A 25,818-nucleotide genomic window follows, 5' to 3' on the forward strand; every position below is an offset into this window, starting at 1 on the left:
GCTACGTGTATGTCTAGTCAGTGCAAACTGTCTGATGTGTGCGAGTCTGTCTGACTGACAGCTTGCCATCGGACAGGTCACATTTCCTGTCTGTCGGCGCCTGCCTGAACGTGTCATGTTTTCCAAAGAAAAAGGCATTTTCTCTGTTTTTGTCTCTCTCATCTCTCACTCTCATTCTGTCTCTTTCTTCAACTTCTATTCTCAGATTCTTGCCCTTTTATGTTGACTTTCTCGCCTCTTTTCTTTCTGTCCCGTCCATAATCACCTAACTTAACCCGCCACATGCTCACAAACGCACACAATCACAGACACACACTGTTCCAGGAAGCGTTTCCTGTGTGACGTGCATCCTGCTCCGTGTTTTGCAGACAGATCCCACATTGCCGTGCACTGAGTTACAGTAAACGGCCCTCTGAAGCACATTACGCAGACGATTGTGTGTCTATAATTTCTTCACTTTCAACTTGAAATCACTGCAGTCACATGTGACGAGAAGCTTGACTCGTCTGAACTTTAGTGTTGTGAAACTACATCATGGCGTGCAGCTGCAACTTGCTATGCAGAATTCATAATAAGTATAAAACTAAATGACTTCTTGTGACAGTTTTGACTTTAATTCCCCTAAATCCTTTTCTCAAATGGAAATTCATTTAGATAAATCCTTCTAAACTGCTACAACACAGTGATGTGTTGAGATATTTTCCTTTATCTGGTATTTGTTAGTGTCACATTGACTCCATCCTTCCTTATTTATCTCCTTTTTATCTTTTCTCTGTTTGAATTTCATCTGCATATGTGTTCTTCTTGTAATCTTCTCTGTCGTTGTTATTCTCTTTCATCGACCCACCAGGTAGCCACATTTTGATCTTGTTGATTTGTGGTTATTTCTTAGCTCTGTAACACCGTCCTAGTGATTACTTTAAATCACTAGACAAGAGCAAACACATTTCTGTTACCACCCCTGGAATGTAGAACTCATCAGTGTGCAGCAGAGATAATGTTTTCTATAGTTGCGTGTCAAAGGGTCTTGATAAAATCTTAATCTAAATAGAATGGGATGAGTGATTAATGTGCTCCATCAATCATTGATGAAGAAAAGCAAAACATTCACACAAACACTCAAATGAAGTAAAGCTGCCCCCTGAAAGTCGATGATTCAAATCATCAGTCAGAAACCCCTCAGTTGACTGAGACTCCTTCACGTCGAGCAGTCTTTTTTTTTGCAGACGTAGCTGCAGAGTGAGCGCGTCTCACTTTCAAGCTGCTCTCCGTTACAGCAGCTGATCAGATCCAGGTTGAGTCTGAGTGAGATGGAGGCAGCTGCCTGGAGGAAGATTTGCTTTGCCTGTCCAGGCTCTGTGATACATACGTCTGCTGTCTTCTGCTTGGAAGTAGTGAATTTCAACTCACAGCAACTTAATATGATGCAGTCCCTGGCTGGCTTTAGCGTAGTTAGCACGCATTAGCTATGAGGGCTAACTATATCACATGAACGTCACTGTTAAAGAGGAACAGACAGTCGAGTTTTCAGATCAAACAGACAAGTCTGATTCGACTGATGAGTCAGGTGCAGTCTGAGCCAAGTTTTGGTTTGTAGCTTAATTATGGTTATTATTAATCAGTGTTTTGACTTGTTGCACTAAATATTTATTCAAAGCATTGGATTTGTGTTAAGACCAGCTGATTTGTCCAAATATGGACTCCTGCGCAGCCTTACTGCAGACCAGTGGGGGCTTAACTTAATAAGCTGCAAACTTTGAAAAGTGATTTTCTGTTCAAATGTTTCCCTCTCATAGTTAGCCTTTGTTATAGTTCTTTAAGAAAGCAAAACGCACCAGCTATGTGTGTGTGTGTGTGTGTGTGTGTGTGTGTGTGTGTGTGTGTGTGCGTGTGCGTGTGTGTGTGTGTGTGTGTGTGTGAGAGTGTGTTTATTAGGGCTGGGGCTTTGACAGCAGGGCAAGAGAATGATGTAGTGTTGCGCACACTAGCATGCGAAAGGGAAAAATACTGCAGTTAGTACACACTAAGGCACACACACTTAATACACACAGTCTGAACACAGCCTTATGAGACACACTGAGACATACTCCCCTTTTCTTCCTATCTCTATATTTCCTGCTGTCTGTTTAGCTATCTATCTATCTGTATCACTCTACCTGTCTATCTATCTGTCTGTCATATCTATTTCTATCTCTCCCTCTTTCTCTCTCCGTCCCTCTTGTGTACATAACACTCCTCTGAAGGCAGAGCTCCATGTGCTTGCATCCGATTGGCTGCAGAGTAAAAAGATGATGTCATTCCTAGTCGGGAGGTGCGTATCGTTTCACATACACACACGTAGAGGAGAGAGGACTGAGATCCTGGTTCACAGCAGCAAGCAGAGGAAGAGTGAAGCACGAAAAGAGGGAGATGGATAGATGGACAGCTGATAAAAACGATAATGAAAGGAGATCTTTCGAGAAAAGTGGGGCTAAAAAAAAAGAGACATGATAGACACCAGAACAGAAACTGAGGCCGGTGAAGACAGGAAACGGCTAATTTGAGGCAAAGAGATTGCAAAAATTTGGGATTTTTATGTCAGAGAGAGGAAGGAAGGAGGAGGAAAAAAAGCAGGCAGTGAGGGGGAATACTGAACGAGAGGGAGGGAGGTCAGAGAAAGAGAAAGGGAGAGGGTGAGAAAGATCCTCCCCTCTCTGAAGTGTCTGGTAATAGGAGATTGCATCTCTCCTCTGCTGGAGGAGAATCAGACGTTCAAACAACCAGACTGCTCCTATTGTCTCTGCTTTTAATTCATCCCTCCTCTCCACTTCTTTTTCTCAACGTCAGAAAATCGGCACAGGATACAAGATGGTTAATGCCAGAACATGCGATGAAAAGAATAAAGGGAGGCGTTCATGTTTAGCACCAAAAATAAGATGGATATCTATAGATTTAAATGATTTCTCAGGAGACATATTATTTGAAAGGCCACATATGTTCAACTTGAACTCTTTGCCTCGTCAGGATACCCAAGTATAACAGAAGATGCAGCACCAAAATTTTATATGGAATCCTAGTGCACAGAGGGAGCTTTACAGTGAAGTTTTTTGTGCTTTTTTGATTTCCTTGTAGTGTCAGATTGTATGGGTTTGATGAATTGCTTAATAAAGTTAACATTAATTCTAGACCTGTGTGTCTGAGGTTGTGAGGAAAAATACAGGAAATGAAGTGTACAAATTTAATGTGCTGCTGTAATGTTTGAGATGAATACTGTTTTCTGTTCCCTGGGAGAAAATGCGTGGCTGTATCCCCTAGGTGTCCACTAATAATTAATGAAACAAAACGGCCTGCAAAAGGAAAATAAAAATCATTGTTTCAAGTCACGGTTTCAACATTTGTTCCTGCTGAGTTTCCGCTCCATTTGCTCTCATTAAAAGGCCTGTGATTCCCATTAAGAATTGATTCAGCGATTTGGTAAAAACTTTTGAGTTGTCAAGGTTACATATAATAAGCCTCAGCTGCATTTCAATTTTAGCTGTTTTTTTGATGTGTAGTCAGGACCTTGATATTGAAAAGCTTACGCTTGGTTTTCGCTGAGACAGTTTGAAGTCTTTTGGCTTTCAAATCAACAAATCAGTGCTTTCATATACTTCTCTGTCGGGATCCCACATTTGATGCCTCAAGTGGTATAAACCACACTCAGTAATTATTCCTAGTTGCTGTCAGAACCAGGTCTGCCTCTAATAGTTTACTCCTCTGTGATTGTCTTTATACGTTAAATCCTGTCTACTGTGTCCCGAATCCTCCAGACTGGGGCTCTCTGACAGGGAAAACCTATTATCTGCTTGTGCCATTGTGTCGCATGTTCACATTCACCAAAACACCGCCAGCGTCTGTCTTTGTATCTGATAGGGACTCAGTGATTTATGCCCCCCCCCCCCGCTTTTTTTGTAATTTATGCGGCATGCTAACAAAGAGGAGGGGGTTGCCTCAATACACTCAGCTTTATGTTACCAGCAGATCAATGAAGATGCCCCCTCTCTTTCCTCTCTATCTCTGTCTTTCCCATCCTCTGTCTCTGTCCGTCTCTGTCTCCCTCATCCACATCTGCTCAGCAGCCAATCCATCTAATGCAGTTTCCCTCTCCTTGCTCCCGCGTCATCCACGCCACCTCCCATCCCTCCGCTTCTCTCTCCCTCTCCATCGCTCTCTCGCTCACTGCACAGGTGATGTCATTCTTTTTCAGCTGGATTCTCCTCCCTTCTCCCTCCTCCCTCGCTCTCACTCTCTCCTCCGTTTCCCATTAGCAGCTGGCTCTCCACAGCACAGCATCCTATCCACGGTAGCTTCTCTCCGAGGGCGGGAGAGGGAGGAAGAATGCCGGCGTGAGGTGTGAGCGCTAACCAGGGAAGAGAGCTTAAAACTGGGTTAAGGGAGCGGGATCACTGGCCCCTGCCATGGAGCTGCACCGCTGGGCACGCACATGCACCGCAGGAGCTCTGTAGAGAGATAAAGAGTTGCAAAGGGACAGTGAAAGGAGTTTGACAGACGTAGACAGTGAATGAGGAGAAGAAGAGAGCTGCAGGCAAATGATCCAGGCTTTTGGGAGGTGAGAGGGGACTGTTTGGACGACTTTAAGCCAGACAAGAAGCTTCTTCCCAGGGGGCTGCAGATGCACAGACAAGCCCCTCTTTTTATCCAGCGCTGGCTCATCTACTGAGGAGAGGAACCTCTGCTTCTTTAAAGAAGGAAAGTGAATATAGAAGAAGACAAAAAATGACTTCATGAGTTTTTAACTTTCAACAGAAAAATCTACCGAATTTGGATGTTAAGTTGCATGGCTTTCTCTTTGACCACGCACCCTTGTTGCCCTCCGGGATCAGTTTTGAATATTCCGCAGATTTCAAGTACTCAAGGTTTTTTTAGGAGTGTTTCAAGCCTCTCTGTTGCAGTTCCTTTTAATGCTGTAGTGGATGAGGGAAAGGTTGACATATAAATGGATCTGCCCTGACTTCAAGTCTCCTATATCAAGCAGCCAATTTTTTTCGTTAATCTGCCAAATCGACACTGAGGATTTAAAAAAAAAAAAAACACCCCGTGGACAATTCTTCTCTTGCAGCAAAGAGATCAGCGTCAGCCCTTTCCCCCTTCTTTTACTTATTTTTTTCTTTTTTCTTCATCTCTTGGTGAACGAGGGGAAACTTCCCCTCGCTGGCACCCTCCCTCCTGTGGAAATGGCTTTCCTGGTCCGTTGCTATGCCAACTGCTTGCAGCCGTGGTCCTCCAAAGTAAGCGATGTCGTAATCCCTATTCTGTCCAGCGCCTCTGGCTTAGGATGCTGCTGCCTCTGTGTGTGTGTATGTGTGTGCATGTGTGTATGTATATGTGTGTGTGTGTTACTGAGAAGGAGAGATAGGGTGTGGATGAGGGAAAATGAGCTTGATTTATATGCATGTGACGAATATTTTATTGTGTCTGTTTAGAGACGCATTCATGCTTTGCTTCTTCCTTTAACTTGAATTTTAACTGTTGTGTCCTGACACATACTGATATCCACAACGGCTGCTGACATGCCAAAGCCTTCTCCCGTTTCTTCACTGGGAGGGAGGGTGAATTTCAAAACTACAGAAATCACCTGCGTAGTATGAAGACTGGATGTGTCTACTGACTTAATACACAAGTCGAAGAAGAGGCTTATATTTTGTACAGTGTTTGGTCATTTGAGAAGATTCACCTGATGGCAGTCTAAATATCAAAACATCGCACTGTGTGAACACTGAAGTGCTTTGATAGAGTGGAGACAGGAGATTTTTTTTCTGTCTTTGCACCAGTGTTTTATTATTCCTAGCAACTACACCACTCCTAACTTAGCAAAGGACAAGCTGATTTGAGGGTTTCTAAAAATAATGTTTAGAAGCCCCTGTGGCCGCAGATTATATTTAGTTTTTAAACCTTTTTTTTGTTAACAGTGAGGTATTTGGGGGAGCGCAAAGATCACAGATTATGGGACAAAGGACTATTTATAGCTTATGAGTCTATTTATAGCCTGTAGTAATGTTAGTTTACAAATTTCATAGTAGTAGTAGTTTATTGAGATGCCATTTGATGGCATTTAAGGATGGTTAATAATCATTAACATGTCACCAAGTGAGGTATTTGGTATTTCCATTTTTGCAGAAACAAGCCACGAAGTCCCTGTTCTGTTCAATAAAATGCTATCGTAACTTTGACGACTGATGATATACATTGTCGCACACTTCTTTGTTTCTCCTTGTACTTCTGTCATCTTATACACGCAATCCATCTGCTGTGTCTGGTGTGTCTACCGGCTCCCAGTAGTCAGCAGTACACTGGTGATGATGTAGCCGTGTGTATAATTAACAGTATGTTGTCCTAGTTTTCGTCGCTCAGAATAATCCGCCAGAGTTAGCCTAGCCTCTGGTGAACTTCTCGATGATGCAAGGAAAGCAACTACAGCGCATGAAATGGGACTTGTGTCTTTTAGGGATGCTTGTTTTGTCATTTGTTCTGTGTCTTTTTTTAATATTCAGACTAGACTAATATGCCAGGACCCCTCTGCTGCACGGCTCATTGGTCGTCCTAGCTGAATGACTGTCGGATAGACCCCTGTGTGTCTGTCTCTCTGGGAGCTCCTGTCTGGGTGCTGAAAGCCTCAGAGATGTTTGTCTTCATTGTGTGTGTGTGTGTGTGTGTGTGTGTGTGTGTGTGTGTGTGTGTGTGTGCGCCCGCATGTGCTTTCAGTAGGATAACGTAATAATTAGGTCCCTGGAGATGAAAGGGGATAAAGTGAGAAGATGTTCAGTCTAAGATAACAAATTAACTCTGTGCAACACGCAGTGACAGAACACGGTCTTAAATACCTTATTACTCGTCTTTATTGCTCCCCATCTCTTGTGTGAGTCACATTACGCACTATTTACAAGGTGTCTAATGTCACTGCTGCCTAAAAAGAACCTCTAATAATAAAATATCTGATATTTTTATTATAGATAAACACACATTTGGGATGAGGACACCACAAATCTGGTTATTAAAGGGAACACCACCTAAATTTGGAATTCCAATATGTTATTTCCATGGTTTATGAAAGTTCAGTTGTTATTTGTGCATGTTAACTACTCTCTCACAGCGAACCCAGAGAAGTATGTGTCAAACTTATGATGTCATATAGTATAAAGTCTGGAGCTGCTAATAGACAATGAATGGGAGCCTGATTTTGTGGATTCACAGAGGTTTGTTTTCTTTTTTATATCCACATGAGCTTTACTCTGTGGTAGTGTTCTCAGTCCTGAAACTGTAAATGTACCCATATACTCAGACCATACCCCTGGGTGCTCTCAGTGTCATCTAGAACATCTTTACCAATGCATTGTCTGTGGAGCAGCTCCAGACTTTATTTCCTATGACATCATAAAATTGAGCTTTTGCACTCTTCATTTTGGCTTTGTGCAAGAGTTGATCATGTATACGGATACTTTTGGACTGGTTTACACCATAGAAATTACATGTATGAAATTTCAAAGTGAGATTGGTTCCCCTTTGAAGAATTGTGACCAATGTATGAAATAAGCAGGACATTTTACACTTAAAAAATGTACTTAATAGGGCAGCAACAAAAATAGTGACAAAAGCCTCTTGTGATTTCTGAAAGCTCAAGATGATGTCTTCATGGAGCTTGTTTGGCTCAATTATTTGTCCAGAGAACCAAATCTATTTATGTACTATCATATAATACAACTAAAAAGGTCAAGTCCTCACAGTTGAGACATTGAAACCAGGCTTTTTTTTGGTATTTTTGCTGATAAATTACCTAAATGTGATTATCAAAAAGCTACCATCTAATTTTCTGTCAATTTGACAAATTCACTTATCAACTAGTCGTCTCAGCTCTGCTTGTGAAACTGTGTAATAAATGACTTCAGACTTATCATAGGCACTTTTGTGCTGACATTTCTTGTTACCACTTGGCTGATCAGCTGAACATCTTCACCACAACTCTTTCAGGTTATTTCCAGTCCAGCGTTTGCGTTTCAGAGCAGGAGACCTTGCTTCTCACTTGCAGGCTTCTCAGATCTGTCTCTGATAGCCTGTTGATCGTCTCTCAATTGGGTTTTCGTCCAGTCAGACTGTAACTCATTCGGTAAATGGTTTAGCTCCATTTTTTTTTTTACTGATGTACTACCAAAAGTGAAGAGCAACTTAGACTGAGCTTTTTTTTTTTCTTTAATCGTTTTTGCACCCTCTCAATTTGTACTGTTGTATCTGGATGTAATTACTCTCCCATCTATGCTGCGTGAAGTCTAGCTAATTTACTCTCAGTTTAGAGCCACTGAGGTTTTCATCCAGCTCGCCCTGTTTGAAGTCCACAGTTAATTGGTCGGCGTCTGTGATGAGCCCACCTTTTGGAAAGGTTAATTAAGTTTCCCCTTTCCTCCCATTAGGCAACGTGTGCTCTGTCTGGAGGTACAGTAGCAATCACAAAACACTGCAGTCAGGGTGGACGGAAGAGAGGCAAAGTGGAAGACAGTGTGCAAGGGCGGTCTGCGAAGGGATTTTAACTCTCTGAAAAGGTTTTGTTAATTCATCCTGAGATCTCAATGGAGGAGGGGTGAGGAAAGGAAGAAGGATGAGGAGCCATCGCGGAGCGTGATTTCAAATTAGAGGGAGGGGAAAGACAGAGAAAGGGAGAAAAGAAAGAAAGATACAGTGAGGGAAAGCCTCTGAAGCGGTGGTTTTTATTCCACAAGAGGTTTTCACAATTTTATCATTGACTGCCTGCTCAGAATGGCAGCCAATTATTTTCTCTAGAAGTCTTTTCATAGTTTTGGCTGGCTTGCACTGCCTGGGATTGGTGATACTCACCAATTCATTTTCCCGTCACTGCAGTGATCTTGGATTCATCTTGATTCACCAGCCCATATACCACCAGTGTATGGACAGCTTTGTGTTCAATAAATGTCCCACCACTCAGAGGCTTAATAAGCCTGAATGCAATCTCGGTCTTAACACTAAACTAGTCGACTTACTTCAGGAGAGCTGAGAGATCAGTTGACAGAAAAGTAGTGAGCAGGCCGCTGTTTGATTCATACGTATCACTTAGTTTTTACTTCTCTGCGGGGAATCTGCTGCTGCCAATGGGCTTTTACAGTCTTCTCTACGGCCTTGTTTACTACAGTCTTGGAGAATAAGCCTCCAGGCTGAGCTGCTATGGAAAGCAAACAGTTTATTTTGCCATTTATGCACTTTTGTTCGTTATTACTGTTCTACACTGCAGCTCTTTACCAAACACCACGGCATACTCTCTTGGTCTAATTTCTGACATCAGAGGATCGTTATTGAAATATTGACTTTGTGGATGGAAATTTGGCATCAGATGACAGACAGGGAAATGTAGGCCAGTGGAGCTGCTCTGTAGGGCCAGCAGGGCCTTTTTTCTGACGCACTGAGCAGTTATGAGGCCTAGATTTATTTGCATCTCCAGTAAACAACTCAGAACTTTAAAAGGGAGGTCTGCTTTGGCTCTCTTAAGAAACCAGTCAGTTGCTGCCTGTAAGAGGCATTCAACATCTTTTATTGTTTTAGTGTGTTTTGTTTATGGGTGAACTGTCCCTTTAAATCACGTCCTGCTCATCCCAGTGGAACAAACCTCAGTGCACGTCCTCCCGCTGCTGGAAGACTTGTCAAAATGTTCTGCTGCCGAACTCTCTGACCCTCCCTGCTGCCTGCATGGGACCTGTTTCCCCAGCTTCCTTTGTGATTTTTTTTTTGTGCCTCCCATGTTTTCTCTCTGTCTTTCCTTCTTTATCTCTTACTCTCTTTTCCTTCTGTTTTTAGCGAGGACTTCACGCTGTCTTCCTCTTTACCCCTTTCCTTCCTTTCTCATCTGTTTTTAGTAAAGGACTCTTCCATCCTCTACTACGTGTTCATCTCTTCTTCTCGCTCTCTCCTTCCCCATCTATTATTTAAACATCAATAATGGGGCCTGTTGTTGTTGTTGCCAGCCTGATGCTGCTGTTGTTGCTGCCCTGCTGGGCTGTATCCTCGCTCATCTGCTGCTTCCTGTCTAATAAATCACACCAACTCCTTCTAAAACCATCTGCATCCTCACAAGTCCAACCTTTGCTCTCTCCATTACTTAGTACCCTTCCAGATACCTTGTGTTTCCTTTGCACTTTTCTGTAGCTTCTCTGTAGTGTGGTGCACCAGCTGTCTTGAAATTACATCTAAAGATACATCTTCAAGATAGCAACTTATGTATGATGGTGGCACCAAATGACAGTGTAATGGATTTTGAGATTCTTTACTTTAATTTTTCTTTGAGCGCTTACTTAATTTAGCAATTTGCCTTCAAGATACAGAGGAAGAAGCGAATATTGAGACTTGTGGGGAAAAAATGAGTGGGTTAATTTTTGGAAGACCATAGTTGGTATCTGTTAGTTGCTTCAAATTAACAACAGGTTGCTTTATCTAACTTTGTTTGTCTTTGTTGCTCAGTTTGAAGTCTTCTATGTGATTTTCTTTCCTTTTTCTTTCATATGTGCAATCAACGTTGGCCATTTCTAACCAGATAAGCTTTTGCCTGAACAAACAGGAAGTGTCAGGCTTTGCTGGTAGGACAGTTTGTACTCAAAACAAGTACATAACTTAGATTGAAAAAAAAATTGTAATAACCCCCCCCCCTCCTCCTCTCGGATGCAGACTTCCCTGGCAGAGTGCAGCAGGTCCAGACTCAGGTTGACCCAGGCTGCTGCCTTTGCTTCCCTCAGCAATCAATGGGCCTTGCTAAACACTGGCATAATCAGTTTGCGTGGACTCCATGCTGCGTTGAATAGTAATGGGGCTATGGAGGCGTTGGTGGCGGATCGCTACAGTGGAATGATGGATTCAGTGCCAAGGCAGGGAGGGCAAGGCAAGGCAGGTCAGACAGATGGACAGGTAGACAAACAAAGCGTCTGGCATATCCAAGTAAGTTCCACTCTTACTCATGGTATATACTCATATAAGATGAGCGAGTTAAGTTAATGGCTGGTTTCTAACAAGTGATTTTATAGGGTACAAATTATATTTTAATGGGGAAATAAATTTGAAAGTACACCTTCACTACTTTACTGATCTTCTGCTCAGTGTCGTCAGACTTCTGCTTAAACAGCTGGATGCTATATTTGATTCAAGCTACAGTTACTGGCCCACCATTCATCATCAGATCAGATAGGATAGATAGCTACATTAAACTGCTGAACCGCCATTGAGTGGAATAAGGAGATTAATTATTCGTCAGTGCAGTCTATTGACCCTTTTTCTCAGTGCTGTGGCTTCATGCCCAGACAGCCCTGCGAGTCTGATTAGGAACCGAGCACCTCGAAGCTTTGCACTTTTTTTAAGGAGGTACATGTTTAGATGTCACTCCAAGGGATAAAGATAACACCTCAAGTAATTACCAAACTGGTTTCAACTCGAAGATGAAATGAGGTGATTGGTGCGGTTTAATTGGAGGAGCAATTCGCAAAGACCCTGACCAAGAAAGTATGTGACATTGAACACATATGTGGTTTCATGTGGTTCCTGGTGGTCAGAGAGACTTTACTCACACTGGCTAGTTTCAGGTTTAACTTTCAGAAGTTAATTAATTTGAAGAAGCTGTAATAGTGTCAGCAAAACACCTGAAATATGCTTTTGTAAATGTTGTAATCAACAGCAAATTCTAGAAAAAAAAAAGATCTGAAACATTAAAATGTTTTCTAAATCTGGAAAACATTTCACTCTCATTACTTTAGAGAAACAATAACTTGCAAACCACAGTTTCTGAAAAAAACAGTGGCCCATATAATAGCTATAGCAGACTAAAACAAGACTCGGGGCATTCATATTAGCTACTGTTGCAAAGAAGGTGACATTTTAATGTTGTCAAAGGCCAGTGTGGTCATGGTATAATTAGCCCCTGTGTAATCAACAAGTCAAATAAGCCAAAATATAAGAACTCCTCCTTTAGTTAGGCTAAAAAAGCAGAGAAAAAACACACACAAAGCTACAGGTTCTAGTAGGAGTAGCTGTCAATCATAAAATGCACTTTGTACCGTAATCCTCTGCATCATCAGATCAGTGGATAGAAACTGCAGGCACCATTAAAAGAGTATTAGATAGTTGCACCGTGGCTCCCCTGGTACCTGAATATGTTGACAGACCCATTTTTGTGCACTAAGAGGATGACCTTTGCCAGGTGATATGACGCCACAACCTCTTAACATTGGCCTTGGGCAGATTTACGCTGACCTCAAGCCCACAGACAGGCAGATTGACGGACTGACAGAAATCACACTGAGTGTCAAGGTAATGTGGCCTTTGAGCCCAGAGAGATGGGGGGAGGAGGTGGGTGGCGGGGGGCATCCAGATAAGAGTGCAAGGAGAGAAAGTAAATGAGCGAGAGACAAAGGGAGAGAATCAGACCGAGAGGCAACAATAGAGAGAGAGGGCTTTTAGCATGCCAAGGGAGGTCTAGGATATCATATGCACAGGAAGTAGGGGTGATAAAGATCGATATGGGTTGCATTAGGCCAGGCCATGCCCAACTCACCTCCCATAAGTCATAAATTAGAATCCTTCTAAACAAAAACATGCATTGTTGCTCAATTTTCTTCCTCTTCCCATGTGCATCTCTTACGTAAGGTCCATTTGTATCTGTGGAAATTGAAAAAGAGGAACTGAAAAATGATTGCATATTGTACAGGCACAGCGTATCATACACTCTTGTTGGCTGTGGGGCATGCTGCAAAGTGTCACAAATACCATAAGCCTTTGTATAACGAAATATATATGGTATATGTGAAAATGGAGGTCTCTTGTTTGCATCTTGTGAGCTAAACAACAATGAGACAAAGGAAAAAAATCCCACGTGGAACAGGGTCTGCTCAGTAAGTAGCCGTAGTGAAGGTTTTGCACATTCAATATGTTAATTAAAGCCTCTTTTTTTGGCAGTCTTTGATTATCTGTTTATTTTTTGCTTGGGTTTTTTTTGTGATCTTGTAGATATGATCAGGTGACAACTGGCCAGTCATCTGACTTAAAAAATGCACATATAAAATGCACATATCCCCAACTTCCATGATTCCAATACTGGTTATGGTGCGGAGGTCACACGTAACCAAAAGGCACTCACTTGCTTACCACACTTCACCTTTTGATGTCAAACTAAGACCAAAATACAACACTATTTGATTGCGTCGATGGCTACAGTGGCATAAAAGAGGCAGTGTTTTGTCCTGAATGGTGTAATTACTGTCCATTAGCTATGATAGGCTGAAATTTTAGAGTGAAAAGCCCACTCAGGCCCCTCGTGCATTAACATGCCCAAGCTGGTCAACATTACTGGGCTAAATGGACTGAAAGTGAGGCTGCTCATGTGGAGATGCTCTCTAGCCTTTGTTCACCAACACACACACACATTCTCGTTGTCTGTACACATACAGCAAACACCCATGCATGTGACCCATGACCTTGTTGGCGTCTCACTCTGCAGTGCCATTTAAAACCCACAAATGCATAGACACACACACACACACAGGCGTACATATTTGCACTCTGCAATGGTCATAACATAATAGCTATGTGCATATAACACATGTGCACATACACATATATTACTCCCCCTCACTTCATTTATGCAGACCCCACCTACTGAGGCTCTCAGATATGAGCTGCGCCCACCCCCGTGCACACACACACACACACACACACACACACACACATCCAAGTGCTGATATTTCAACCACCCATAGTCCCCACCCCCAATTTCACTTGCTCCCATTATCTCACTGATATTGATCCACCTCCCCTCCTCTGCCTACACAACCAAAGAGCCTCTACTGCTGGATAATTTTCAAGGGCATTTATAAATACAAGATGGGATGGATGGTGATTGCTCTGTGGGTGTTTATGAATTTGTGAGGAAGAGAGAGAAAAACAAGGAGACAGCGAGTGTGGGGGGAGCAGACGATGTGTGGTATGAAAACAAAGGTCATCAGGCAAGATATTCCGTAGGTCAGTTTGGCAGTGCAAAAACACTAAACCCCATTAATTTGCCAGTAAATTAGTCTGTTTTCAGACACATAACCAACCAGCCTTTTAAGTAAGTCTTCAGTTTGCACATTCCTACAATAACACTTGATGTTTGCATGTTGGCTTCGGGGAAGATAAAAGCAATTCTGGCCTTTTTATTTGGTTTGAATTGAAGTTTGTTGTTGAGCTCTCCGCCTTTGACTATTATTATAACCACATTTCAGCATTTTCACACTGAATATTCATTAACACACTCCTTTTAAATACAAATGCACATCTGTAGCCTGTCACGCTGAGACATCTTGGCAGCAGGATGGAACATTCACACCAAAAGCAGCCAAATGATTATAATTTCAAACCATAATGGAAAAAATTGCTCTGTTCAACCACCTTAGCGCTAGTTCAGGTCCATTTCTTGCAGTCGCTCTGACTTACTTTTGTCTTCAGGAATAGTTTTTGTCAGGAAAAAATAATAAAGTGTCTGATAAACGTTGGAGTTCAGGAAGCAAAGTTAATTTCCTGTTCTTCTGATGGTACCGGAACTGTAGTGATCTCTGTCTGGGCTGAGGTGAGCCGGCCAACAGAGTAGAGCAGGATCCAACATTAACAAAAACACCACCAATGGGTGGGGCTGCACCTCCACCCAGCTTCTGGGTCAACCTGTAGGGGTGCCAGGGACATGCTGCATGTGTGTGTGTTTGTATGTGTGAAGTAGTGTGGGTTGGGCTGCAGGGCAGGAAGCATCTGTTAACAGAGGGGAGTCAGGAGGCACTAAAGTGTATGTGTCTGTATGTATCCGTGCACATGCGTGTGTGTGTGTGTTTGTGTATGCACAAGTAGTCGTGTCAGTGTTAAAGCCAAGTGTTTAGCCTTCCCTCCTGTATCCGGCAGACCTGGCCATGGCCCACCTTCCTCAGGAGCCCAGACAGAGACGCCTTGCTGCTTCCTGTAACAGACACACAAACACACACACAGAACAAAGCAAAGAGTTGACGGTGAACAGGATCACGTTGCCTCAATTAGAAATCCTACATGCACACATTTGATAGGACCAACATTTCACCCTGTTTACAAACAGATGGAGACATTCATCATCCGGTACTGTAGATGTGGGCGCCATCTCATTAATTAACATTAAATCAACACCATCAAAATCACATATGGATCTTTTATCATAGCACCAATTTTTATTCATACTGTTCTTCCACAGCAGGAACATAAAAGAGGGGTTGCAGGGTATAGAAGGGGTAGGAGGAAAAAAAGATGAATGAGGGAGAGGAGGTGGAAGAGCAAGAAAAGGCTGAAATTGCAGAAAATAAATCCTCTCTTTCAGCCCACCTGGAGGAAAAGAGGGGTGAGGTTTTCCTCATCAGACAGGCCAACGACCATCAGAAAATGTAGACTTTAACTACCCAGTGCTGTGGGTTTTGGAAATGTCCTCACACGGGTTTTAAAGCAAGTAGAGGAGGAGGGTAGAAAGGCTGCGATAGGTTGAGCATTCCTTTCAGAAACATCTAACACTGTTTGGCAGTAACAGCCATCTGCTACCTGCTGCCATGCACACACTCTTTCTCTCTAGATGCCAACTGGAAGGAATTTCCAATAAAGCCTGATTGTAATACTTTCAGTCCTCCAGAGAAGAATACTTGACTCTGCAGAGGTGCTGACCCATGCTAATTACCTTCCTCACTGTGTAAGCCACCAGAAAAATGAATGGGTGGTAAAGCCTGTGTGGGATGAATGAGCATGAAGCCAATTTTGAGCCATTACTCTCCGAGAAAATCCAGACTGGCGTAGCTTATTTTGATGGAAGGGAGGGCGGCTGAGACATGATTTCATGTTTCGGGTTGCTGTTACATTAACAAGTTGAGTATTTTACTGAAAGAGTTCTTGTAAAATTTCTTGTGAAATTAACTGCATGGTTTCTGTAATCTCTATTAAATCCTGACATCACAGCCGGTCATGTTGCACAAGCTTAAGGGAACTGACTTGCTTAAGCTTGAAGCAAAAAGTGAAAGACCTGGAATTCACTTGAAACTGGTTCCTTACCTGCCTTGATAGTTTTGACTGTACTCGGGACTTCATAGCCAAGATTTGAGGGTAATGCTGCGCTCACATGAAATCAGGGAGACAGGAAACATCAAAGCGGATATCATTTTAGTGGACGAGACCAGGACAGTAAAATCAGGTGAGGCCGGCAAAGAATATCAGCGGCGGTAACAGTAGATGGCATTGCCGTTCAGAGTCGAAATATTTTAACTTTTGACCTCTTCCGTGACAGTACTTTCAACTGGATGAGCAATCCGGACATTACCAGAAAAGTTAAATAAAATAATGATCACAAAATAAATTTATTTTTCATATTTTATTGTGTTCGCTTGTTTTTTCCATGCCGTCATGCGGTGTTGTCTGTCTGCCGTCTACCATCTGCCTGATTCCATGTAACACAACATTACTTGGGACTTGCGGAAATAATTAAAACTCTGCCCCACCCATTCCAATTTCAAGAATGGGCATTTTTCTGTGGAAACATACACCCTCAGTTTCAGTTCCAGTAAAATATTACAATACCGCTCTGAGAGGATAGTGGACTTTTCCACTGTGACACTCTTGCACAGTGCATTGTTTGAGGGTCAATCCCTGTGTTTGCAATGACAGTAATGTCACCAGGATTTCAGAATGTGTGGATGATTCATTAAACATGAAACGAGGGCAAAGAAACTGCACACATAATTTCCACTTTCCTTCCATTGCTATTTACTTCCTTTGTTTATCTTTCCTTCCTCCTCTCCCCGTGTGCCTCTCCTCTCTGCATCTCTCTCCTTCATCACTCTCAGACAACTGGGGCAAAAGTCACAGGCCTTCGGCAGTGTTGGTGACAGTGCCATTCAGCATCCCGTCTGTCACAATACTGGCACGACAAAGAGTGGAAACTGCCAACTAATAGCTGTTTATCCACCAGAGCAGCTTGCCAGCCCACTGTCTATCCAGGCTAAAAAGTTGCCAACCAATGATTGTTGAACCTTGTACCTCACAAAGCAGTGCCTGCCAAATCACAGGATGCTGTTCTTTTCCATAACGGAGATTAAAATGTGTTTCACTACTAGGTAATGTGTTGCTATGCTTAATCCCCTTACACTGGAAAAAAAGTCTTTCTTTTGAGCTGCCATTGGTGTGTCATTTCCTCGTCCAAAACAAACTTGAACAGTAGGTACACAGTTCGGGAAAATGCAACAGTTCCAATTTTTTGCCAGTATTGTGCAGCTGATAGGTGTCAGTGGCTGCACAACCTTGTCTCTTTGATTGAAGTTTAACATGCTGTATACTCGCTGTGGAAGCTTAGGCTAGCTCTTAAAAGGGTACTCCATTGATGTGATATTGCATCACCATGAAGTTTGGGGCCTTGTGAGAAACAGATTTAATAAACCATCATCAAAGTCACAGCAGCAGAGTCTGAGATATTCTGACTTAAGTCCATAGTAGCAGTCACACACCCAAAAACTCTGCATTCTGCACTTCCCATAATGAGACCTGATGGCATCTTTTATGAGAGTCTCTCTGCCTGTTAAATGTCCGCAGATTTCAAACTCTGTACCCTCATCTTGTAACACAAGCCTTCTGTTTCATATTTTGTAAAGCTGAAACTGAGATAACCCCAGTGACACCACCATGGCATCATCAAGGGCATCTTTTCAGAGTAAAAAAGCTTTTTCTAATGTCATAAAGGACATTAATCAACTGAGTAATGTTCCTCATGACGAGCAAAAGGGAGCAGGATATCTAAAAATCTGTGTTGATATCAAAGGATGTTTGCAAAGAAACAGAAGCAGCACATTGACTCAGACTCAGCAGACTGCACATGCCTCCTGAACGAATGAGTGGTGTCAAAGCCACAGGCATTATGTATTTGGGTAGGAAGAATGTACAGTACAGGCCAAAAGTTTGGACACACCTTCTCATTCAATGCGTTTTCTTTATTTTCATGACTATTTACATTGTAGATTCTCACTGAAGGCATCAAAACTATGAATGAACACATGTGGAGTTATGTACTTAACAGAAAAAGGTGAAATAACTGAAAACATGTTTTATATTCTAGTTTCTTCAAAATAGCCACCCTTTGCTCTGATTACTGCTTTGCACACTCTTGGCATTCTCTCCATGAGCTTCAAGAGGTAGTCACCTGAAATGGTTTTCCAACAGTCTTGAAGGAGTTCCCAGAGGTGTTTAGCACTTGTTGGCCCCTTTGCCTTCACTCTGCGGTCCAGCTCACCCCAAACCATCTCGATTGGGTTCAGGTCCGGTGACTGTGGAGGCCAGGTCATCTGCCGCAGCACTCCATCACTCTCCTTCTTGGTCAAATAGCCCTTACACAGCCTGGAGGTGTGTTTGGGGTCATTGTCCTGTTGAAAAATAAATGATCGTCCAACTAAACGCAAACCGGATGGGATGGCATGTCGCTGCAGGATGCTGTGGTAGCCATGCTGGTTCAGTGTGCCTTCAATTTTGAATAAATCCCCAACAGTGTCACCAGCAAAACACCCCCCACACCATCACACCTCCTCCTCCATGCTTCACAGTGGGAACCAGGCATGTGGAATCCATCCGTTCACCTTTTCTGCGTCTCACAAAGACACGGCGGTTGGAACCAAAGATCTCAAATTTGGACTCATCAGACCAAAGCACAGATTTCCACTGGTCTAATGTCCATTCCTTGTGTTTCTTGGCCCAAACAAATCTCTTCTGCTTGTTGCCTCTCCTTAGCAGTGGTTTCCTAGCAGCTATTTGACCATGAAGGCCTGATTGGCGCAGTCTCCTCTTAACAGTTGTTCTAGAGATGGGTCTGCTGCTAGAACTCTGTGTGGCATTCATCTGGTCTCTGATCTGAGCTGCTGTTAACTTGCGATTTCTGAGGCTGGTGACTCGGATGAACTTATCCTCAGAAGCAGAGGTGACTCTTGGTCTTCCTTTCCTGGGTCGGTCCTCATGTGTGCCAGTTTCGTTGTAGCGCTTGATGGTTTTTGCGACTCCACTTGGGGACACATTTAAAGTTTTTGCAATGTTCCGGACTGACTGACCTTCATTTCTTAAAGTAATGATGGCCACTCGTTTTTCTTTAGTTAGCTGATTGGTTCTTGCCATAATATGAATTTTAACAGTTGTCCAATAGGGCTGTCGGCTGTGTATTAACCTGACTTCTGCACAACACAACTGATGGTCCCAACCCCATTGATAAAGCAAGAAATTCCACTAATTAACCCTGATAAGGCACACCTGTGAAGTGGAAACCATTTCAGGTGACTACCTCTTGAAGCTCATGGAGAGAATGCCAAGAGTGTGCAAAGCAGTAATCAGAGCAAAGGGTGGCTATTTTGAAGAAACTAGAATATAAAACATGTTTTCAGTTATTTCACCTTTTTTTGTTAAGTACATAACTCCACATGTGTTCATTCGTAGTTTTGATGCCTTCAGTGAGAATCTACAATGTAAATAGTCATGAAAATAAAGAAAACGCATTGAATGAGAACGTGTGTCCAAACTTTTGGCCTGTACTGTATATGCAAGTGTCTGATAGGATAAACTGATGAAGTGATGACATTTTATTTCCTAAAACATCAAAGGTCAACTTTATTGTGATATCATAATGTTTTGCAAAACACTTTTCTTCCTGGTCCTTTTTCAGCGCCATAACTGAACAGAAGGGGAGACATTTAGTCAGCTTGGGTTTTCACCTTGAAACTATTGTAATTATATAGATCTGTGAAGCATCAGCATTTTAGAATTTGTAGCTTCTTTGCAGCAACATACATATTTAAAGCATTGTCCGCTGTTGTGGCTACATATGAGTCTGAACAGACATGGATGTAAACTGCAACTTGACTGGTTGGTGGAGGCATACAACTGCAAGGTGGTGATTCTAGCTCTTGTGGGAAAGGGTGTTTATTCTTTTAACAGGGTTTTAATCTTCATTTGCTGTCCAGTCGAATAGATTAATGCGGTCGTAACACATTTATATTTTGGTCAAGGTTTTTAGCCCTAGTTTTTACAAAGTAGGGCTGGTTGGAGATGGAGGTAGTCTTACTGTGAGAGAGAGACAGAGAGAAAGCATGTGTTTGAATTCTTGTTGGTGTGTATGCACACGCAGTCTTCCCTGCCTGACAGTATTTGAGCTCTCATCTCCTCATGTGGTCCCCTGCTAACTCCACCCACTCCCTATGTCTCTCTCTTTCCCCTTCCCCTTTCACTGAGGCCTGCCTTGCAGTTGTCACCTCCAATTCTAGCTTCAATTCATTACATCTCCCCTTTTCCCAGCTGGTACAGACACACACACACACGCACACACACACAAAGTCACACTGCCACGGTGCCAGAGATATTGTCGTCTGGACTGGACCGAGAATTGAATTCTTAAGAGAATATTTGAGACTTTTTATCTTCATCTGTCCCCTCCCTTTCACTTCACCCTCATTCCACCGCTCGCTTTCAGTCCTATCTTTATTATACGCTCTTCCCTGCGTCCCTTACCTTTGCTTTCTCTCTCCCAAACACACACACACACACACTCAAGCCATTCTCAATCATATGCTGCACTCTGCCCCACTGGCTGTCTCCCCATCTCTCCCTCACTCAGTCATATTCACTTCAGGTCCCTCTATTTTCTCCCCATCTCCATCTGTCTCCCTTCACTGTATCTTCAACCAGCCGTCTGTGGACTTGCCAGTAATAGAGTGGAGCTTGGCTGTGTGCTGATCCTATTCAATCAGCTCAGTGTATGTTTTACTGAATGGAGCCCATAGACGCATGCAGTACACGTATAGTGTGCTCTATCTGTGTGCGTGGTTTGGCATGATTTTGTGTATTTTATGTTTGTATGGGTTGTGGCAGGTATTCCTTTGTGCATATATGTGAGTGTGTACTTGTGTGTGTGTATATGCATGTGTTTTCCTCTTTGTATTGCTCATGAATTTGTGCGTTTCCCGACATAGTCCTCCTCTTTCGACATTAGGACCTAGCCAAGAGTGGCTTCGATTGATCAAAGCTTTCTGTAGCGCTACAGGGCTAAATCTGGATCCTCAAAATGTGTGTGTGTGTCTGTGTGTGTGTGTGTCTGTGTGTGTGTGTGTCTGTGTGTGTGTGTGTGTGTGTGTGTGTGTGTGGCATTCAGACAGCAGAGCCAATGTTCTCACCTGACTAGTCTGATGAGGCTACTTGCAGTCTGACTTGCTCTCTTTGATGCAGAATTGCGTGTGGGAGCAAAAATGGGGGTTTGGTCCAGTCGGGAAAGAATTGCAAGAATAGAGAACATCTCCAAAAAATAGACAGAAAGGGATGAAGGTGACAGAAAGTAAGACCATAATAGTGACAGGGAAACTGGAGAACGGAGGCTGTAATGAGGGAGTGAACCATCGGACATGCAGACGTTAATAACCAAGACGATCAAAGTGAAGACGTGAGATCGGTCAGAAGGAGACAACGCAAAGCGACTCAGAGACCAGAGAAATGGAAAAAAAAAAACAGCGGAAATTGGAGTCTGACATCAAGTTAAGTGTTAGATCAAAGGAAGGATAACTTGTTAGTGCTGTGAGACTGCAGACACATTGTGTCTTTGTCTAGAGGTGAAGTGCTGCTGTCTGTGGTGTGGTTTCTGGTGTAACAACCTGCTCTGAGCGCTAACTCAACACATGCTGACAGCTGTTATGAGTGAAGACATATGTTAACAGCTAGGCTTTCCTGTTTTAATGTGTAATTATGCTATAAATATAGAGTGGGAAGGCATTTCGTGGGATTTAATGAACACATTTTTCTCTAAAGCTCCTATTTAAAAAGTTGTTAGAAAACTCTGGCTCCCAGGCTCTTGTCAGAGTGGTAATAGTGATCTAGAAAATGGGTCTCACTTAATTTTTGCAGCCTTTATAAATCACTGTGGGTGTGACTGGAACAGCTAGATATCAAAAATGCATTGTAAATGTTTTACCTGCAAGTATCTGCAGTACTTAAGCACAAGAATTAAGTAAAACACAAATAACTATGTGCTCAGTTACTTACACATGATCATTTTGTTCCCATTGCTGAGTGACAGTTGTGTTGCTTGGCCTACCACTCTAGTCATGTCAAGGCAGTTTGTCACTGCTGACATCTACAGGCCGCCTGTGTTTATGTCAGATACCCCACCACTGACCTCACTATCCATTACCATGTCTGTATTTACTCAGCTGTGGGGTCATGAGTAGCGAAGCAAAGCCAGCTCTAAAACAGGACTTAATTGTTATTATTCCCCAAACCTCTATAGCCTGTGCACATTATCAGTCAGTAGGAATGGTACTCTTTTTGGGAGGCGATTAATGATACTAGAATGAGTGTTCAGCACTGGCCTTTCATACCTGCAGGACCATCACAATCCCTTATTGATATAATTATAGATCATTGGGTATTACAAGAGGGAAGTATGTTGTGTATGTTTTTGGTTGATTGGTTGAGCATAGTGTTAAAGACTGTGGACATTGATCTTGAACGCAGCAGCACTCTTTCATGTCTAGTTTGTGAACATGAAAACAGTAATTTCCACCACCTTACTTCTGCTGTGCATCCTTTAGTATATCAGTACATGTATAGCTAAAACAAAGATTTCCCAGTGATCTCCTGTAAAATAAACAACCTTGAGATATTTTTCTTCATCACACCTCAGCATCTGTTTGGCGACACTGAACAATGCTTCTCTCTCTATGATATTGTCATTTTGTTTTCTCTTTCCAAATGCAACATTGCCTTTAAATATTCATTGTGCTTTGTTGGTGTCATTGTTTGTTGAACCCGCTTTAATTATCATCCTCATCAGGATTCATCAGCCTCATCACATTTTCTTTAATTACTCAGCCAAGCCATTTGTCCTCTTCATTATTCATCATAATGTGTTGTTGTTGCGTTTTCTTTGGTTCTTCTTTGTCTCATTCTGTGTGTCGGTGGGTACGTCTCTGTCATGCTCCATCTCTTTTGATAAATCTTCTTACTTATCCTCCTTTATTTACCAGCCTCTGTGTCTGCGGTTGTCTAGGTATCTGTCTGTGTAGATGTCTCTCTCTCCCTCTGAATAGCAGCGGTTTAGTGAAGTCTCAGGTGTGTCCTGCCATGAAGTCATTAAATAGTATCTCAGCATCCTAATGAAGCCTGCGCTTCAACAATATTGGGTCAGAAAATTATTAACTAATAATTAATGTAAAACTTAATTCAAAGTGAAGTAGCAGCACTGATTGAAAAAGTGTTTTAATGGTGTGGCCCCTTCTGGGACCCTTAACCAGCCAATTCCAGACTATAATGTCAGACAGACCAGACCTCATCCATTAATGTCTTAAAGGTTTCCCAAACCCATTCCCAAAACATCTCTCTGTGCATTGACCTACAATGTAGCAAAGATTATCCCAGCACTAAAATGCCTTTGGGAAACCCGGTCTCTTGTCTGTGTAGCCAAATGACCAGTCTGGGCTTTATAGCCCATTTTATCACTGAGGAAGTAGGGGGAACAGAGCACTCAGGCCCACAGCTAGTTAATCTCATTGTTAAAATTGGATGCAATAAGTGAAGATAGAAAAACAAGATAGCACCTTAATATGTTCTGACTGGTTTGGTTTGTTTTCGGGGACTTGTTTTGGTCTACAAAAAGGTAAATGAAGTCATAAAAGTAGCCAAAAACAGCAGAGTGGCCATTCGCATGCCAGTTAATGTGCTTGTCTCCATGATTGATGGATGGGTGGAGGAAAGGATTCTTAGGGTCTCGAACGACATAGCGAAAACACACAAATAAAAAAACGTTGTTGTAAAACTAGCTTTTATTCGTGTAATTTCATTTAGTTCTTACCACAAGGTCTTTACAATGTCTTTGTGGGGGATTTTATGATTGCTGAATGAACAAATACATCATCACACATCTTTGACAAGAGTATCATAAACACATAGTGATATTAGAAAATATTGCCCAGCCCTTCTGGTAGTGTTCTTTGTTTACAACATTAGCCAATTATTCATTTATAAGCCACCAAGCTAGAAAACAACTTGGATGTTCTGACAGCTCCAGGCTTTTTCTTTTGGGTTTTCACCCTCTTTGGCTCCAGTATCTTTCTTTGATTGAATCATTTCTCGCGGTTATTACGATGAAGTTCATTTTACGAGTATTAATCTCCATAGGTGATTGGTTCTCGCTCTGTTTGACTGCGACATAACATTTACAGCCAGCTTGATCCTCCATGATTGTGCCCTCTCGTTGACATGATAGAATTGTACAGCTGAAGGAACCTTGCACATTTATATTTAATCTCGTAACTCTCATCCTTAATGCATGAGGAGAATGGGAGACCCCCTAAACCCCCACGCCCCCCCACACCGCTCAGCCTGCTGGGAGTGGGAAAGAGGAGGATTAGAGCAGGATTAAGTCTGTGGTGTGAATAAGAGCCACGAGACCGCCACAATTATTCACTGCTCCCATCACTCCCTCGCCAGACTTCCCTCTTCAATCCTCCCTTCTCTCATACACTCACAGACACACATTAACTCCCTCTGTCTGTACGTGCCCTATTTCATTCCCTTGTACCTCCACAAAACACACTTTTCAGGGACTTCATCTCTCATATCTAATTGTAATCTTGTAACGGCTCAACAGTAAGGATCGCCTGATTGCCCAGGGCAGGTAAAATGCCAGGTCAGGCTAGTTAATCCAGCAACTCACTTACCAGATTGGGCAATTGGTGAAAATGAAATAAACACATAGAAGCGCAAGTAAGCATTTCAATTATCCTGGACAAACATGAGTTTAATTGGATGGTGTCAGAGGATGTGGGTGAAACTCCAGCTGTGTATTGCACAGTTTGCCATAAGTTTGAGAGCAAAGCAGATAAAAGTGGGTCCTATTTTATGACAGTTAACTTGAGTCTTTGTTGTTATTTGTTAACCCCTAATAAAACAAAACAATTTGTATAGAGGCAAGTAACAATTTACTTTGGGCAAGTAGATTTCTGACCCACTTGCCCAACAGAGCAAACATTAATGTTGAATTCTGCTGAAAGACTGTTGCCGAAAGACAGAATCATTGATGCACCCTGTGAGAGAACAAGAAACACATTTCTTCCTTTGCTATTATAGCATTTTGAGCTCAGTGCTCTTCTGTCTCTCTTCGCCACCTCTTCAGGTACCAAATGTTGCACAAGCACAGGGCTCTTTCCATTAATGTGCTGTCATATCTGAATGAAGCTGCAGGGAGCATTAACGTAAAAGTCACCACCTGTCTGAATGACAAAAAGCCAATACTTGAACAGCAAGATGGAGCCATCAGTGTTGCATTTTATGTGTCTGAAAAGGGCTTAAGTGTATTCCTTAAAATGTCAAACTTTTCCATTACCTTTTAAACTCTGCCTCCTTTACACAACTCTTCCTTATAGCAGCGCTTGAGTCACCAGGTTTCACTATCACCAACTCCAATAGGAATGTTGCTGCTAGATCTCCAAAGTACTTGTTTCCCTTTATGATCTTAAGGAGATGAAGGTCTGGGTGTTCAATAAGATGCCACATTTTTTATCCTCTCTGGGTATGCTTTGTGTGTGTGCTTCTTTTCCCTGAGTCTTGATCGACTCAGCAGTTTGACACATCCATTTCTGTCTCTATGTATGTGGATTCTGTTGAATGTATCAAATGGATGCAGGGTGGGAGCTTCATCATCACTGGTTTATAACTGCTCCATCACACAGAATCAATATGTATTTACCTGTGATGAAATCAGCA

At 42.4% G+C, this 25,818-nt stretch overlaps 1 protein-coding gene across 10 annotated transcripts in view; it reads left to right on the forward strand.

The window, feature by feature from the left end:
• The window catches only part of rapgef6 (Rap guanine nucleotide exchange factor (GEF) 6), a 181,568-nt gene that overhangs the window by 92,912 nt on the left and 62,838 nt on the right, over nucleotides 1-25,818 (forward strand). The window contains exon 1 of one of the 10 annotated variants that reach the window (XM_078172590.1): nucleotides 4,287-5,267. The exons of the other annotated variants lie outside the window; for them this stretch is intronic. Within the exon in view, the coding sequence (XP_078028716.1) occupies nucleotides 4,953-5,267 (315 nt within the window). The 5' untranslated portion in view covers nucleotides 4,287-4,952. Of the gene's footprint in view, nucleotides 1-4,286; nucleotides 5,268-25,818 lie in introns of those variants that run through there. 10 annotated transcript variants of the gene reach the window in all.

This window comes from Epinephelus lanceolatus, chromosome 11 (assembly GCF_041903045.1).
Source record: "Epinephelus lanceolatus isolate andai-2023 chromosome 11, ASM4190304v1, whole genome shotgun sequence".
Taxonomy (NCBI): Eukaryota; Metazoa; Chordata; class Actinopteri; order Perciformes; family Serranidae; genus Epinephelus; species Epinephelus lanceolatus.